The following is a 15,756-nucleotide window of genomic DNA, read 5'->3' on the forward strand; positions in this document are numbered from 1 at the left end:
ACATTGCTTTATGTTAATATTGTTTTTTGTTTTTTTTTATAATTATTTATGTAAGATTTTCAACAAAGCAGGGGGAACCAAACAGAAGGTTCACCGTAATACAAACGAAACAAGAGGATGCAACATACAAACGTCACAGTACAGAAATCAGCCAGGGCCTGGTGCAAGGATATTAAAAATTGAAAGTAAACAATCAGGTTGCAAGAAGCAGTGGATCTGCTCCATGGCCATGGCAGTACAACCACTGTAGTAGAATGTTACATCAATCAAGGAGGTATTGTGACAATAGACACAGTACATAGTCACTGACCATAACCACAAGGGCAATGATGCAGAGAGACATGAAATAAACAAGATGAATAGGCTCAGCCAGATACGGGAGAAAGATCGGGGACTGAGGGGAATGGGGTATGTGTAAAAGATAGAGCAGGTCGAAAGGGGGTCTTACTGGCTATCATTAGGAGAAAATAACAGGAACAGGGCAAAAACAGGATGGGGAGAAAGACAAAAGTAAGAGAACCAGGATATAACCAGTAAAAGGAAGGGATGGGACAAGGTAAAGGGAATACAGAAGAAAGGGCCAAGAAGCACTATCCCTCCTGGAACGGATCAATCGGGTCAAGGATAAGAGGAGCACTCAGGGAGCACAGGAAGAAGTGTTCAGGTAAGCGTCCGTGAACACAAAGCATTGCCAAGGGTGCCAGGTGTCCTGAAAAAATCACCTCTCTGTCGTATAGGGTGGCGGTGAGATTCTCCATATCCCTAAGTTCATTTACCTTAGAGAACCATAAGGAGAGAGGAGGGTGTTGGTCACTTCATCAACATGGAATACATGCCTTAGCAGCATTTAGTAATTGCATGGTGAGGAAAGCCTTGTATTTCTTAATTGGTCTCTCCGTGAGGTGCAACAGGAGCCCTCAGGTCTACAGAAGTAAGATGTCTGATGATGTCTGTCACCCCATGTCAGAAAGGTTGAAGCCTCGGGCACTGCCAGAAGACATGGAAGAGAGAACCACTCCCAGATCCACAGCGCCAGCATACATTAGGAAGCTGTGATGAAGAGTGGATGGAACCCGATACCAGCGCATCAAGAGTTGGTCTCCTGCATTTTAGTGGCCAAAGAAGACTTGTGAGCAAGAAGTAAAATTTTCCCCTTTTGAGCAGGGGTAAAGGTCCTTCCCAAATCTCGCTCCCACTTAGAGAGAAAGGGGGGTGCAGAGTCCTGATCCAGCCGGATCAGGAATGAGTAGATGGTAGAGAGGCTGCTTTGAATCGTTTCGCCTTTATGGCAAAGTGTTTTGAAAGGAGTCATCTTACGGGAGATACCCTGTTGGCGCAGGAGCGATCGGAGGTAAAAGCAGAGTTGTAGACCCCTCCAGAAGTTCAGTGGAGGGTCTATCAGACGAGTCAGGTCTGTGTCCAACAGACCTCCAGAGGGGCTGAGGAAAATCCACAAGATGCGAGTAGCCGGAGACAGCAAAGTAGGAAATCCCCTGGAGCTTCCTTGGATTTTTCTGAGTACGTTGCTTCTATTAGGAGCGTGATGGTTTGGGCTTCCTTACATAGCTGTATAGGCTTCCATCTCCCTAGTTTCCTCGTTAGTATAGTGGGAGAAAAAAGAAAGATATGGTGCCTTATCGTTTTATAAAAGGTATTTTTAATGCTCTTAGGATGCACTCACATATATGAAGTGAAAAAGCGCTTAGTAATATATAAAATCCCTCTGTGGGGATGTGACAAGCTTCCTCCGTATAACTGCATGCACAGTCTATACTCGCCGTGCCTGGAATGATTGAAGTTGGGTTGCCGTGGTGACGTCAATGCCCCTCCCCAATGCATTGTGCCACAGGGTCACGTGGCTTCTTCTGGGGGAAACTAGGGAGATTTAAGCCTATACAGCTATGTAAGGAAGCCCAAACCATCACGCTCCTAATAGAAGCAACGTACTCAAAAAAATCCAAGGAAGCTCCAGGGGATTTCAACTATTTTTATCCCACCAAAGCTGTGTTAGCCTAGCAATAGGCTAACAGGGAGGTGAGAGCATATAAGTGTTAATATTTAAGCAAGGATTCCACCACAGAAAATTTTAGGACACAGAATCTGGACATTATTATATTTTATTTGTTTGTACACGTTTTTTGCACTTGTTCCTATTTTTTAGGAATTTTTTATTATTTTCTGCTGCATATTTTTCTTTTCCACTTTTTATTTTTTGGAATCAGTATTTATATATATTTTTTATATATTATTTTGTTGCACAATTTATTAATTTATTAATTTTTTATGCACATACTGATTATCACTTTTATTGTATCTAAATGTGTACTTTTTCTGATTGAAGTAGTGTTTTATATTATCATTGCTATCCAGTATTTACTCCAGATATTTTACATATATAAGTATACCAAAGGGCGCGACACCACTTACCAATCTTTATACTAAACACACACACTGATGAGGGTGTGATTAAGGTGCCAGCGAACAACCTAGCAAATTATCCCAGTGGCTCAAAAGTAATTGCATAAAAATACTTAAAAGCTAAGTGCGGTTTCCTCTTAGGCCAGATGAAAGAACGGAATGAGAAGTCAACCTTGCGGAAAAAAAGAGACTGGGATTTTGATGGGCAAAGCTTGCATTAAATAAAGAACCTGGGGCAAAGCTGTCATTTTAAGAGCGCTACACTGGCCAAACCAGGTAAGGGTAAGAGATTGCCAGCGAAGGAGGTCTTCTTTGATGCCAATGAGCACTGGGGCAAAATTTGCTTCAAAAAGGTGTGAAGGGTCTAGTGTAACATTAATTCCAAGATATCTGATTGAAGCTGTGGACCAGCGGAAGGAAAAAGAAGGGAGCAGGTGGTCCAAGACCGAGGATGCCGTGGAGATATTCAGAGCTGAAGATTTTGAATGATTGATTTTAAAGAAGGATAGGTTACCGTAGTCCTTAAGTGCCTTATTGAGATTAGGAAGTGAAATAAGAGGGTTATAAGTCGTCGGCAAAAGCGGCAACTTTGTGTTCCCCAGAAGATATGTGAAATCCAGAAATCGAGCAGTCACTGTGGATTGTGCATAAGGGCTGTAACGTCAAAATGAAGATCAGGAGGGAAAGGGGGCATCCCTGTCGAGTTCCGTTAGTAATGGGAAAGAAGGAAGAACGACTTTTGTTGACGATGATCGAAGCTGAGGGACATGAATATAGAGAAGCGATCCAGCGAAGCACAGAAGTTTGAAGCCCAAAATGAGCCAAATGTTGCTTGCAAGAACTGCCAGTTAACCCGGTCAAAAGCCTTTTCAGCATCTGTGGATATTAACAGAAGAGGGGACTTGGCTGTCCCTGCAGCATGTATCAAGTTCAAAACCCGGATTGTGTTGTCTCTGGGTTCTCGAAGAGGTACAAATCCCGCCTGATCCCTGTGCATCAGGCTAGGAATATAGGATAGAAGTCATTCAGCAAGGATTTTTGCAAACAATTTCAAATCTGTATTAAGGAGCACAACAGGGCGGTAACTTCCACACTGTGCAGGGTCTTTGCCCTCCCTTGGGATCAAAGAGATGTACGCACGCAGTGCATCCAGCGATATTGGGGAGCCCTGTGCCAGAGTTAAATGCTGCCAACAGGTAGATAGTAGCTGACCCGTGGACGACTTAAGCTGCATTATGTGGGATCGGGTACGGGCGTCTCGAAGAGCACGAGCCAGAAGGGTACCAGGTTTGTTGGAGTACTCGTACATGGTGCGATGGGACCTTGCCAGTTTCTGTTTAACTTTGTCAAAGAGAAGACCATTCAGTTCCTCCCTGATTTTCAGGATTTCTTTGTAATGAGTTTTAGCAATACTGGCCTTATGTGCGCCCTCCAGTATCCGAAGACGGTCCATGAGAGCATCTACTTGGGAGGAGCGCTCCCTTTTGAGTTTGGAAGATATAGAAATCAGCAAACCTCGAAGGACGGGCTTATGCGCTTCCCACAACGTGCAGGGGTTGGTAACTGAGGCAGCATTGAAAGCAAAGTATTCCTTGATTGAGTGTTCGATAGCTTCCTTAACCCCAGGGGATTGAAGGATAGCTTTATTTAAGCGCCAAGACGGGGGGCTGCGAACACACGGTCCCAAATCATATCGAGGGAGACTGGAGCGTGATCAGAAAAAGTGATGTTACAAATTAATGATGTTAAAACTCTGGGGAGGTCTTTCTGTTGAATAAAAAGGTAATCTAGGCGAGAGTATGTCTTATGAACTGAAGATTATTAGGAGTAGTCTCTTGTCACCCCCTTTGATTTGGAAATGGGTAGGACTGTGGTATACAATGGGGAAATAACGATTGTATAGCCGTGGAATGTGGGCAACTTGAAAGTGGGTCTCTTGTATAAATGCCACCTGTGACCTATCTTTCTTCAGATCTAAAAGTAACACCAAGGCCCCAGACATTCCGGGACACTATCCATATCGTATCCATGGTCGTCATGGGAGATTCTGAGTAGACCACAGTGAAATCAGAGACCCAAATCCTAGGAGGGAGAGGAGAGAAAGAGAATTGGTGGGGGGGGGGAGAAAAGGGGGTAGAGAGAGAGGGAAAGAGGAGAGAAATAGCAAGGAGGTGGTCAAGTATGCGAAAAACGAGAGAGAAAGGGAGAGAGGAAGAGGGAAGAAAGAAAAAGGGAGGAAGGCGGGGCAGAATAAAAAAGACAAAGGGGGAGAAAGAAGAAAAGAAGAAAGAGTGGGGGGAGGACAAGGGGGATCGGAAAAAGATGCAGGCCAATAAGGATGGGAATGGGGGAAAGGGTGTAAACGAAGAGTGAGCATCACATAAGAGTATACGACAGCACAACTGCCACAGCAGACCCTAGAGGGAGGTAGTAGTAGGACAAGGAAACGAGAAAATAGAGGGGTGCTGGGGACCGGCCGACCAGACAAAATTAAAATTCAAACAATACTGTAGTCTGACACAAGCGATACTAGAGACATTGTATGAGAGGAACAACAGAAGTGCATCTATTAGCATGGTAGAGACATGTAGCTGACCTCCCGAGAGGGAGACAGCGAGAAGTCTGTATGAGACCTACACCGGCCAGATTGTATCATCCCCACACCCTGGAAAGTAGGGCAGGGAAGGGGGTGGAACAGGCAGGCCCCAATAGAGAGGGGCCATGCCCAAGGCAAATGCCTACCGGCCAGATAGCGGTCTCCACAAGAAGGTATAGTCATGGTATATGGCAATACAAACATCAAACATATGGGCGCAACATGCTACAGTGTATAAATGGAACTAGGAACTGTGAGACAATGGAGTCTCTTCTGAAATTTCCACCACAAGTAGAGTTCCATGAGGCGGGAGGTACCAGCCGGAAAAAAAAAAACCCCACCTTGCATGCTGGCAAGTGACATATTTATCAGGGTAAATTATATAGTGACCATACGAGACCATGATTCACAGAACCAGGATAGTAAAGCGTAGCCCAACCAGAAGTTCTTTAATATCAATAGCCATCGAAGGTGAGGTCAGTCCTCTGTGGTAGATAAGAGTTGTCTGGGTGGCCCATGTCTCGAGGCTCGAAAGTGGCTACGACGGATCCTCTGAGCTTGCGGAGGCGGTAGTACATACACTGATGCCTGGAAGAGGAGAGCTGTCCAGTTCGGGATTTCCACAGCAGGTTGTTCCAAAAAGGTGAAAAATTCTGCTAACTGGTCAGGTGAGTGGAGAGGGAAGGATGCTCCTTGCTTTGCAACAATTAGGTGGAAAGGATGACCTCATCGGTAGGTGGCTCTGGACTCCCGATTGATATCAAGGAGCGGGTGCATTACATTGCGTAATTGACGGGTGAGCCGGGAAACATCTGGGTAGATCCTAATGACTGCACCATCAAAGTCTATCAGGCCTTTCGGCCAGGCCTGCCTGAGAATCTCCTCCTTGAGAGAAAAGAAGTGCACCCGGCACAGCACATCCCTGGGTAGGGTGGATGAGATGTTAGATCTGGGTGGCCGCGGGCCACCTAGCCGATGGACCTGGTCAAGCTCCAAGGACTCAGGAGGGGGTCTTCCAAGCAGCTGGTTTAATATGGCGGCCATCGTCGGATGCAGGTCCAAGTATGCTGTGGCTTTCGGAATGTCCCTTATCCATAAGTTGTTTCTCCTGCTCCGGTTCTCCCCATCGTCAACCAGCAAGCATACCTCTCTGAGCTGATGGCGGCAGTCAGAGTGTGCCCTCTCCAGGGTAGTGAAGCGGGATTTGGTGTCCTCTCCTCCACTGTGTCAATCTGCTAGCGAAGGTCGTGGATCTCCCTAGAGAGAGTGGTGACGATGGAGGATGCCAGGGCCTGCATGTCCTGTTTAGATGGCAGGTCAACCAGCAGGCCCCGGAGGTCACCGGGAGCCAGAGTCAGGTCCAGGGTCTCCCGGGGGATACAGGTCAGGTGGGTTTGGAAGGTGAGGAGAGCCCGGACTAGTGGCCGACAGGGCCACTCACCCCAGAGAGGGGGGAGAGTGAAGGACCACGGGTTTCCTGATGGTCGAGGTTGTGGCCTGGCCGGACTTTGTCGGCGCCATCTTAGGTGAGGAGTCAGCGGGTGAGGCCAAAGATCCCACCGAAAGCTGTTGTAGGAAATAGTGGGTAATCTCCTTATTATAGGGTCCCCCGTGTGCCGACTGAGGTCTCCTCTCCCCAGACATATGTCACAAGTGACAGAGCAGGCTGGACGGAGTGTCTATGGGGCGGTCCCCGCAGAGCTCTTAGAAAAAGGTGCTCACGCTGCCATGTCTAAACCACACCCCCCATGTTATTATTGTTAAAGTTGTTAATATTTATTTTTGTAACTTCATTCTGCATGAAACATTTCAGTGTCATTTCATGAGAATTTACAAGGGCCTGTTTAGGGGGTGGAATTGAGGGCGGCGCAGGGTAGGGGGTGGGTGAGGCAACTGGTGGTGAGTAACTTTTAAGGCCTGGCTAGTAGTTTAGGACTTGAAATTGTGAGCCCTGGTGGTATAGACATACATAAATATGAGCATTTTAGACTGTTATTTCACCCTGTCAGATCTCAATTTTACTTTCCACCCAAGATATCAACTGATTTTCTTAAAATACTGAAAAATATACTACTATATAGTGTAGGTGCAATAGAGTGTCATTAACCACTTCAACAAGGGGCACTTTCACCCCCTTCCTGCCCAGGCCAATTTTCAGCTTTCGGTGCCATGGAACTTTGAATGACAGACAATTGCGTCGTGCAACACTGTAGTCAAATGAAATTTTTATCATTTTTTTTACACAAACAGAGCTTTTTTTGGTGGTATTTAATCACCGCTGTTTTTTTTTTTAGCTAAACGAAAAAAGACCAAAAATTTTGGGAAAAAAATCCCCTTTTCTTCGTTTCTGTTATAAAATGTTGCAAATAAGTAATTTTTCTTTTTCACTGATGGCCACTGATCAGGCTGCACTGATGGGCACTGATATGGTGCACTGATACATAGGTCTGCGACTAAAAAGCTGTTTGATTATTTTCATCTAATTTCCATGTATTTTGGTGTGACGAAAACAATATTGAAAAAACTCCTAGACGTCATGATTTGCCACAAAATGCAAAATTGTCTTCAAATTTATCAAATTTTTTAAATTTTTGGTATTTTTTTTATATTATGGGTTTTTAACCAAATTTAAAGTCCAAATTACTATTACTTAATTCACATAAGTGCATTTAAGATATAAAATGCCAAAAAAACCTTAAAGCAGTTGTCCGAGTTATGTAAAAAAAAAAATACAGCACTGTAAATCTCATGGTCAGCAATATATACATAAGCTAAGCAAGTTTTAGGGAAAAAAAATTCTATTACCTCATTTCCCTAGTTCTCTTCTGGCCCTTTGTTATTATTTTCAGGTAAACAATCTCTGCCCCTCCCCCCCTGCAAAGGGGGTGAATACAAGTGCTGCTCTGAGTGACATGTCTGACTACAGGGATACTCAGCAGCATGCTGTATGTGTAAGCCTCAGCCCTGAGTCTGTGCTTCCAATGGTAGAAGGGGTTAATCTTTCCTGAAGAATCCAGTGGGTGGGATACCAAATACCCTTGTTTTCTGTGTCTATGGGACAGTCGAGACCACAAAATCACTGGACCAAGAAGAGTTGGCAGCCGAGGGTGCTAACAGTCGGTGAAAAAAATGTCCTCTGAGAAACTTTCGTACCTTCCCATAAAGTTCTTCTACCACCTCTCCAACATAAAATTGGGATTGATGAAGCAATTCGTAAAATCACTTCCAAGAGATGGAGAATGCTTCAAATACTTGGTCACCAAGTTTCCAGGCCTGTTGGAGGCAAAATTGAAGGAAGGTGTGTTCATCGGACCAGACATTAGAAGGCTTATAGTTGATCAAGAGTTTGTCAATACCATGACGGATCCTCAAAAAGAAGGGTGGATTGCATTTAAAGAAGTCGTACAGAAATTTTTAGGCAATAACAAAGATCCTCACTACAAAAAGTCGGACGAATGCTGAAAGCATTTCAAGTTTTAGGTTGCCTGATGAGTTTGAAAGTGCATTTCCTCCAGTCCCACCTTGACTACTTTCCTGAAAATTTGGGAGCTGTGAGTGAGGAACAAGGTGAACGATTCCACCAAGACATTAAAGAGATGGAAAGGAGATACCAGGGAAAATGGAGCATTACAATGATGGCAGACTACTGTTGGATGCTTCAGAGAGACATTCCAGATGCTACTCACAAGCGTAAATGCACCAAGAGGAGCCTCACAGGGAAGAAGAATCGAGTTTAGTGTGTGTAGGTGAGCTCATTTCAGTTCAAAAAAGGATTTTCATGAAAAAATTGTAATAAAACTTTAATTTTATAAGTCTATTTCCATTTATTTTGAGGTATTGTCTTATTTAACATAGTTACCTAAATTGTCAGGAAACGTGATGTCCTATGACAAAATAGAGGTAATTTTCAGATTCAGCGCACCAAGAAACATAAAGATTACGTGGAATAACCAAAACAGCTCTTGAAAAAAATTTTTTTGCAGACCTGTATAATCAGGACATTGTTTTAGGCAGGATTTAAAAAAAAAATATCAGTGTTTTAGGTAGGTAGCTATTGTTTCTGGGCTGTTCTACTGGTACAAACAACATACACATATGTAGTATCGCTGCGATGGTCAGGAGCAGGAGAATCTATTTTGGGTTGTTCTTTGGTGGTAGGTTATGGTAGTAGCAAGAAATATACAGCTACATTTTTTTAAAAAGTTTTTTTTTACTATTTTGGGCCAGATTTCCTTTGAAAAAAAAATCAGGAGATATTATTTACCACCAAAGGAAAGCCCAATTTGTCTTGAAAAAGAGCAAGGTATAATCCACCTGGATGCACAAGTAGTTGTGATGATATGTACAATTTTACTCACACATGTCAAAGCTGAAAAATTGTGCTTAGGCATTAACATTTGTTTTACCCTTAAGCACAAAAGGGTAACGATACACTGAAGTGCCTTTGATAAAAATCAGTGTTACATAGTTAGTCTGGCTGAAAAAAGACAAAAGTCCATCCAGTTCAACCATTAACAAAATAAAAAAAAAGTTATAAACCTATACCCACAGTTGATCCAGAGGAAGGCAAAAAAACCCAGCAAAGCCTGATCCAATTTGAATTTGTTGAATTTTAGGTTTTAAATTGTAAAGGGAATATGGGCACGAAAAGTTTTAAGAAGTTTTCCCATTTACTGACAGAAACTGTTAACTCTATTAGAATGCACCACCTGTGTTTTCCCATGCAGCATTTTTATTTTTAATAGTGTTGCCATGCAGATCAGAAAATACCACAGCTCGGTAAGTGGTTCTATTTTCCTAAAGTGTCATAGTTCAGCAGTATGATTTCTGCAATCCACTAATCGCTGTTTTAAACATTATACATAGCAAGTCACACAAACTGCTGCTGTTTTCTCCAAGGCCCTGCCCACAGGTTAGTAAATTATGTGGTTGAACCACAGGACAATACTGATTTAATTTTAGGTGAGAAATATGAAATTATAAAATGTGTAATAGCATAATAAAGCATTACTATAATTAGTACGTGAATCCTATACCGCTAGAACCCACCTCCATAAAATCCTTCCTTTGTATGGATAGCTGCAGGCTGGATGTGCTTCCTTTGCCAGGTTCCTGCTCCCAACTCTGGTTTAAGGAAAAAGAAAAAAATATCTTAAAATTTCAACACATTTGAAGAGTGATGTACAAACTACAGAAACAAGAAAAACAATGTGTATATTATTAGGAAAAAATCCAATTTAATTTAATAGAAAAACTTGCCATTTTGACACACTGTAAGGAATTTACCAATATTATAGACTGGATAACTACTTTCTCTGCTTATGTATGTGTATGTGGTTGATTTCTATAAGTTATGTTGGGTTTTTCAAGCACACAGGACGTTTTAAAAACGCTCCTCCTCTTGAAAATAGCTTTTTGGCACAAAAACAGCCTGATGCTTGTCAACGTGTCTAACGCTTCTACAAGCATTTAGGCGTGCTTACAGGGGTAATGAATAAGCACTGTCTTTAGCGTGAAACACGTTTCCCTGCCAGTCCCCCACTGTATTTCCACTGTCTGTATTGGTTTTATCTTGGTTCAATAAAGTGGATTGTTTGGAGTGCAGCTGATCTGATGTCCTTTGTTCTCATCTATGCAGCACACGAGCTGGGCTAGTACCTACAGGACGAGTTGTGCTTGGAGATTTGGAGTCTCTCTACCTTAAGCAGCGGTAAACATATACAGGCATCAAGCACTTTGGCGTTAATTCATTTATTTGGCCAGAATAATAATTTATTATGACCATTGATCTGAATTGATGCTCAAGCACTAAACGTGCCTAGCGTTAACAAACATTTAGGCCCGTTTACATGGGTCAAGCATTTTTTCTGCCAAACGCTGCTGCTCCTCGATGCACTGGCCTAGTGATTTTTTTTCTTGCTGATAAACGCTACTGCTACTAAAAGCTTCTAAAAGTCTGTGTGCATGGACACATAGGACAACATGGAGGGCCATTTGGAAAGAGTAAACCCCCTCCCTCCTGATTCTTCTAAAAGTGGCCGCAAAAACATCTTGTATGCATGAGGCCAAGCTGTCTGAAGCTTCTTTAGGGAGATATCCCCTCACTGTTCTGGTGGCAACATTATCATTAGAGGTGACACAGGTAGCAAAAAACACTTGACTGGTGTTCTAGTTTCCCCCCTCCCCTTGTTAAAAAAAAAAAAAAAAGTATTTGTTGTCATTCATGACCCTTTGAAAATGTTTCCTTCCTCTTCTGGTGACATAACTGTTTTGGCTGGAGAGAACACTTGAAGGAAATATTTATTCAGTTTTTGGTTGTTTGGAAACATAATTTTGTAAGAGCGTCCCATTAATTCTGTGTCAAAATGATGCAAAAGGATATACCTTTATGCTACCAGAGGAAGGCTTTTAGGGTCTTTGTTCTGTACAAGTTTTGAGTATTAAAAATATATCCTTACTCTAAGCCTGTATTTACACCTGAACAGTGCATATCCCTAGGTATTTTGAAGCATTTTTATAGGCATTTTTTGCATGTGTATCAAGCTTCAGGAGTTTGTTTCCTTCACTAAGTAAAGGGAGTAGAAAAACTTTTCAGGTGCGCATACGTGCATATCACACGTTAAACAGCCGTTTCAACTGAAGTCTATAGGATCAAATGTCTCGTACTTTTAACGTTGGATGTAGACCATAGGGTGACTGAGATACAAACGTGGCCAGGGACAATTAGAAAGAATGAGATTCTGTGTAGGTAGGTGTAGGGAAAGGAGCAGAAAAATGCTCGAGTGTGAATGGGGGTTAAAAAGGGCTGTTAGACCCATTGTGTTAAATTTAAAGGAGGCAGAATGTTAATCCTTTGCCACCTGCCCTGGCGTCCCTTGAAACAGTTTGCAATGCATGGGGAGGCAGTAAGAAATGGTGATCATGTGACCACCGCCACAGTGGTCATATGCACCGATGCTAGTCCCACCGGCTACTGATCTGTAGCCCTGACCAAGAGCTGTCAGTGCCCAGCAACACATATGTGCAGAATGTGAGTGTTAAAGCCCACCCTTTTGCTGCTGCACAAGTGTTGGGTGGTCAGAAAGGGGGTAAATTTAAGTAGGAAACCTGATGAAGGATTTCTTTAGTTCTACTGATGCCAATTTCATTGTAATTTTTTTTTTTAATGTTTTAAAGTGATTGGAAAAGGTTTAAATTTTATCTTTTAAAAATAACTATTACGGTCTAGCCTTCAGATTCTGTACTGTTTTTTACTTCCTTGCTGCAGTGATTCTGCAGATCTGTAATTTCATTCACATGTGCTGCTGGTTTCTCTGTTTACCTATAGGTGTCGACTGCTCTCCTGGATTTATATCCTTTTCCCCTCTACCCAGGGTCGGCGCTACCACTAGGTGAACTAAGCAGCCACTTAGGGCACAGCCACTGCCACTGGTTTCCCCAGTGCAGAGTCCTGGTGAAGCCCCAGGCATATCTTGACCTATGTTAGCTCGGCTCTCCTCTCCCAATCGTGAACCTTATTCAGTGCTGGCTGTCCTAGGAACACAGCTCCAGCTGAGCTCTCCGCTGTCACATCTCCTCACCGTAAAATCTGACAGCACTGCACTACCGTAATGTACTGCCTGAAGCGCACCTTCACCACACAGTGTAGCTGTACCCCGCCCCGCCCACTCACAGAGCTCCCAGAGACCCACCCCGCCCATTTACTGACAAAATAACTTTTTGAAAGGTCAGCGAGCTGGAGGGACACGTGTCGTGTGAGTGCGCAACACTGGGGGGACTGGAGGAGGAAATATGGAGGATGGAGAACTACAAGTCCCAGCAACCCCCATTCAACTTTTCTGTAAATCTAATCATCTGATATATATATATATATATATATATATATATATATATATATATATATATATATAATTTTTTTTTATATAGAAATGACAGGTAATGGTCACTATGAGGTTGGTACTTTTGTCTGGCAGCACTGGGACTTTATATTAAGTACTACACAATATGCTGAGGCTTCAGCCCTTATGTAAGCAGTGGGCTGGCTCTTGGAAGGAGTTATGCAAACCTCAAATTGATGGGTGCCAGTCTGGAGGAATGGGCGTTCCTAGGCAGGCTGTATTTGCATAGGTAAGGCCCACATGTGGTTCTGAGCCTCCATGATTGAAAGGGAGGGGGGAATGTGCAAGCAGCTGGTCTTGCCTATGGTGCAAAATAGTCTAGCATTGGCCCTGCTTCTACCACTCTATTGTCTGTGCTTGTCTGCTGCCCATCCTGACCTCCTGGATTTCCCTTTGTCGCCTGGTCTCCTCATCCTCAGATGGGCGTACCTGGGCACCGCAACCTGATCTCATATTGCAGCAAGTCCATCCCCACCATCAGGGGCCCTGGTGAAGAAGCAGGCTGGGGCTTAGGCTCACTGGGAAACCCTGAGTTGGCTTTCTACAAGGGCTCACTACCACAGACGCTTGACAGCTTATTCAGGCCATGACCTCCTCTGAGACACTGCAGTCTCTTCTGGAACAACTTTAAAGTTTGGCACAAAGAATTAAGGTTCAGCAGATCTATTAAAAGCGGAGAATGCAATATCTACAGGAACTTTCTTCCCGGTTGGACCAGCTGCAGGTTAAGTCCACTTCTTCTCCCTCTGTCCTGGCTCCCATTGTTCCACCTGTCTTTGAAATGCCGCTGCCTCCGCTGTGCCTTGCTTTTCTGGTCATCCAAAAGCTTGTCGGGGCTTCATCAACCAGTGCTCAATTCATTTTGAGTTGGCGGACCACCATTTCCCTACTGATCGTTCCAAGGTGGCATACATGATATCGCTCTTTTCCGCTAAGGCTCTAACCTCGCCACTTTGAGAGCAATGATTTCCAGTCTTATTGCTTTTCAGTAAGCTTTCCAGTAAGAACTTTGATGTGCCAGATGGAGCCTCATCTGCTGCTGGAGCACTTTTTAAGCTTTGTCAAGGAAGCATAACTGTTAGTCAGTACGCAGCTCAGTTTTGCGCCTTGGAACTAGCATGGATTTATGAGGCCCTTACCATAACTTTTTGACAAGGTTTAGTAGACCGTATTAGGGACAAACTAGCTGGTAGAACCATACCCTACACCCTGGATGACTTAATCACCCTTAGTTTCCAAATCTATGTCCACTTCCAGAAACGAGATCTGGAAAGGCCTTGTCCATTGCCCATCAGTGGGTCATTTAGCACCTGTTGCACAGTAAGCTCCTGAATGACCCATCTCTGCAATTGTGCCAGCATCAAAGAACCTATTAGGACAGATACACCTCACACCACAAGAGCTATCACGTCGCCTGCAACTCGGCCTATGCCTTTTCTTTGGTCACATATTAAAGTCCTGTCCTTTCTGCCTGGAAAAACTCTTGGGTCTAAGTCGAAAGGAGGAAGGTTATCTATACCAGCACTTGTGTCCTACAAGGAACTCAAAGACAAAAATTCTTTTTAAATGTTCTCCTTTTCTTATATGTAAACTTTTTATTTCATAATATTGGTTTTAATTTTTTTCCAAGGTACTTTGGGATCCATTTATAAAACATCCACTGGGAAATTCACCCAGTGAACTCTGCACTGCTATTCACCTAAGCAACATTCAACAGTTTTAACTGGGCATGACACAGTCACATTCACCCTATATATAATAGGGGGCACCAAGTGAACATTACAAGTGATGCACAACTGTCAAGTGTCACTTGCACAGTAAGCTGTGAAAAACAGGATTTTTGTCTTCGAGTTCCTTGTAGGGCACTGGATTCAGAGACATTTGGATTATACTGCTGCCATCAGAGGATATGGACAATGGAAAATATATGAAAATAAAAATATAGTGACCTAGCTCTTCAGGGAAGCCTATCCCGCCTTCAGCTAATAACGGAATCTTCTATTCCTCCTATCAGTTTATCCCACTCCCCCTAGTTATTAACTTTTTTACCACCAGCCACTCTCTCTTAGATTGTAAGTTCCAAGGAGCAGGGCCCTCCTAACGTTCCTGTATTGAACTGTACCATTGCTGTATTGTCTCCCTTTATATTGTAAAGTGCTGAGCAAACTGTTGGTGCTATTTAAATCCTGTATAATAATAATAACAGTGACCAGCTTGGCATAAACCCTTCCACCCCAACATGCCTCAATTTTAAAACATGCATTTTTCAGCTGCTGCCATGAAAAATTATCAGTTGGCAAATAGCACAATGCTAAGCTGTGAACAGGCCCATCAGGAATATGAGATTCTTTGTTATGAATATTTAAATTCATTGGGAATTGCACAACAAAGCGCACAGATGTGAATGAGGGCTTAATGAACACAAAGAAAAAGATTTAACTGTGGAGCCTTGGAATTTGGATTATGATGATTGCTGATGGAATAACCAGACAAGAGGAGGGTCACTCTATCCTGTGTGGGATTCTATAGATTCAAGTCCCTTTTTTAATATTCTACTTCATAGAGTCAATATATTCTGGCAAGGGTGTTTGATAGAGGACATGGTGGTGGATTACTGAGGTGATTCAGGCTTGGTTCACACTGATGCCATGCGGGAAAATCACACCGCATAGCAATTGCAGTTTGTTCATGTGATCTGCTAGAAGTGTCAATTAAAAGATCTGCAGGTCACAGAACGCAGTGCATTTGCCTTAATCAGATTGCATGGGTATGAACGCCCATGTAATCTGATTCCAGTACGGCAAAGAAAAAAAACAAAAGGAGCCTGCACCTTTTTCGTGTGGA

At 43.1% G+C, this 15,756-nt stretch overlaps 1 protein-coding gene across 6 annotated transcripts in view; it reads right to left on the reverse strand.

The window, feature by feature from the left end:
• Positions 1–15,756, reverse strand: part of TNRC18 (trinucleotide repeat containing 18) — a 454,956-nt gene that overhangs the window by 16,382 nt on the left and 422,818 nt on the right. For all 6 annotated transcript variants that reach the window (XM_089684713.1, XM_089684717.1, XM_089684716.1 and 3 more), the window contains one exon: positions 10,064–10,138. In XM_089684713.1, the coding sequence (XP_089540839.1) occupies positions 10,064–10,138 (75 nt within the window). The remainder of the gene's footprint in view (positions 1–10,063; positions 10,139–15,756) is intronic.

The sequence above is a fragment of the Staurois parvus genome, unplaced genomic scaffold (assembly GCF_062004578.1).
Source record: "Staurois parvus isolate SC_StPar_1 unplaced genomic scaffold, SC_StPar_1.0 ptg000353l, whole genome shotgun sequence".
NCBI lineage: Eukaryota > Metazoa > Chordata > Amphibia > Anura > Ranidae > Staurois > Staurois parvus.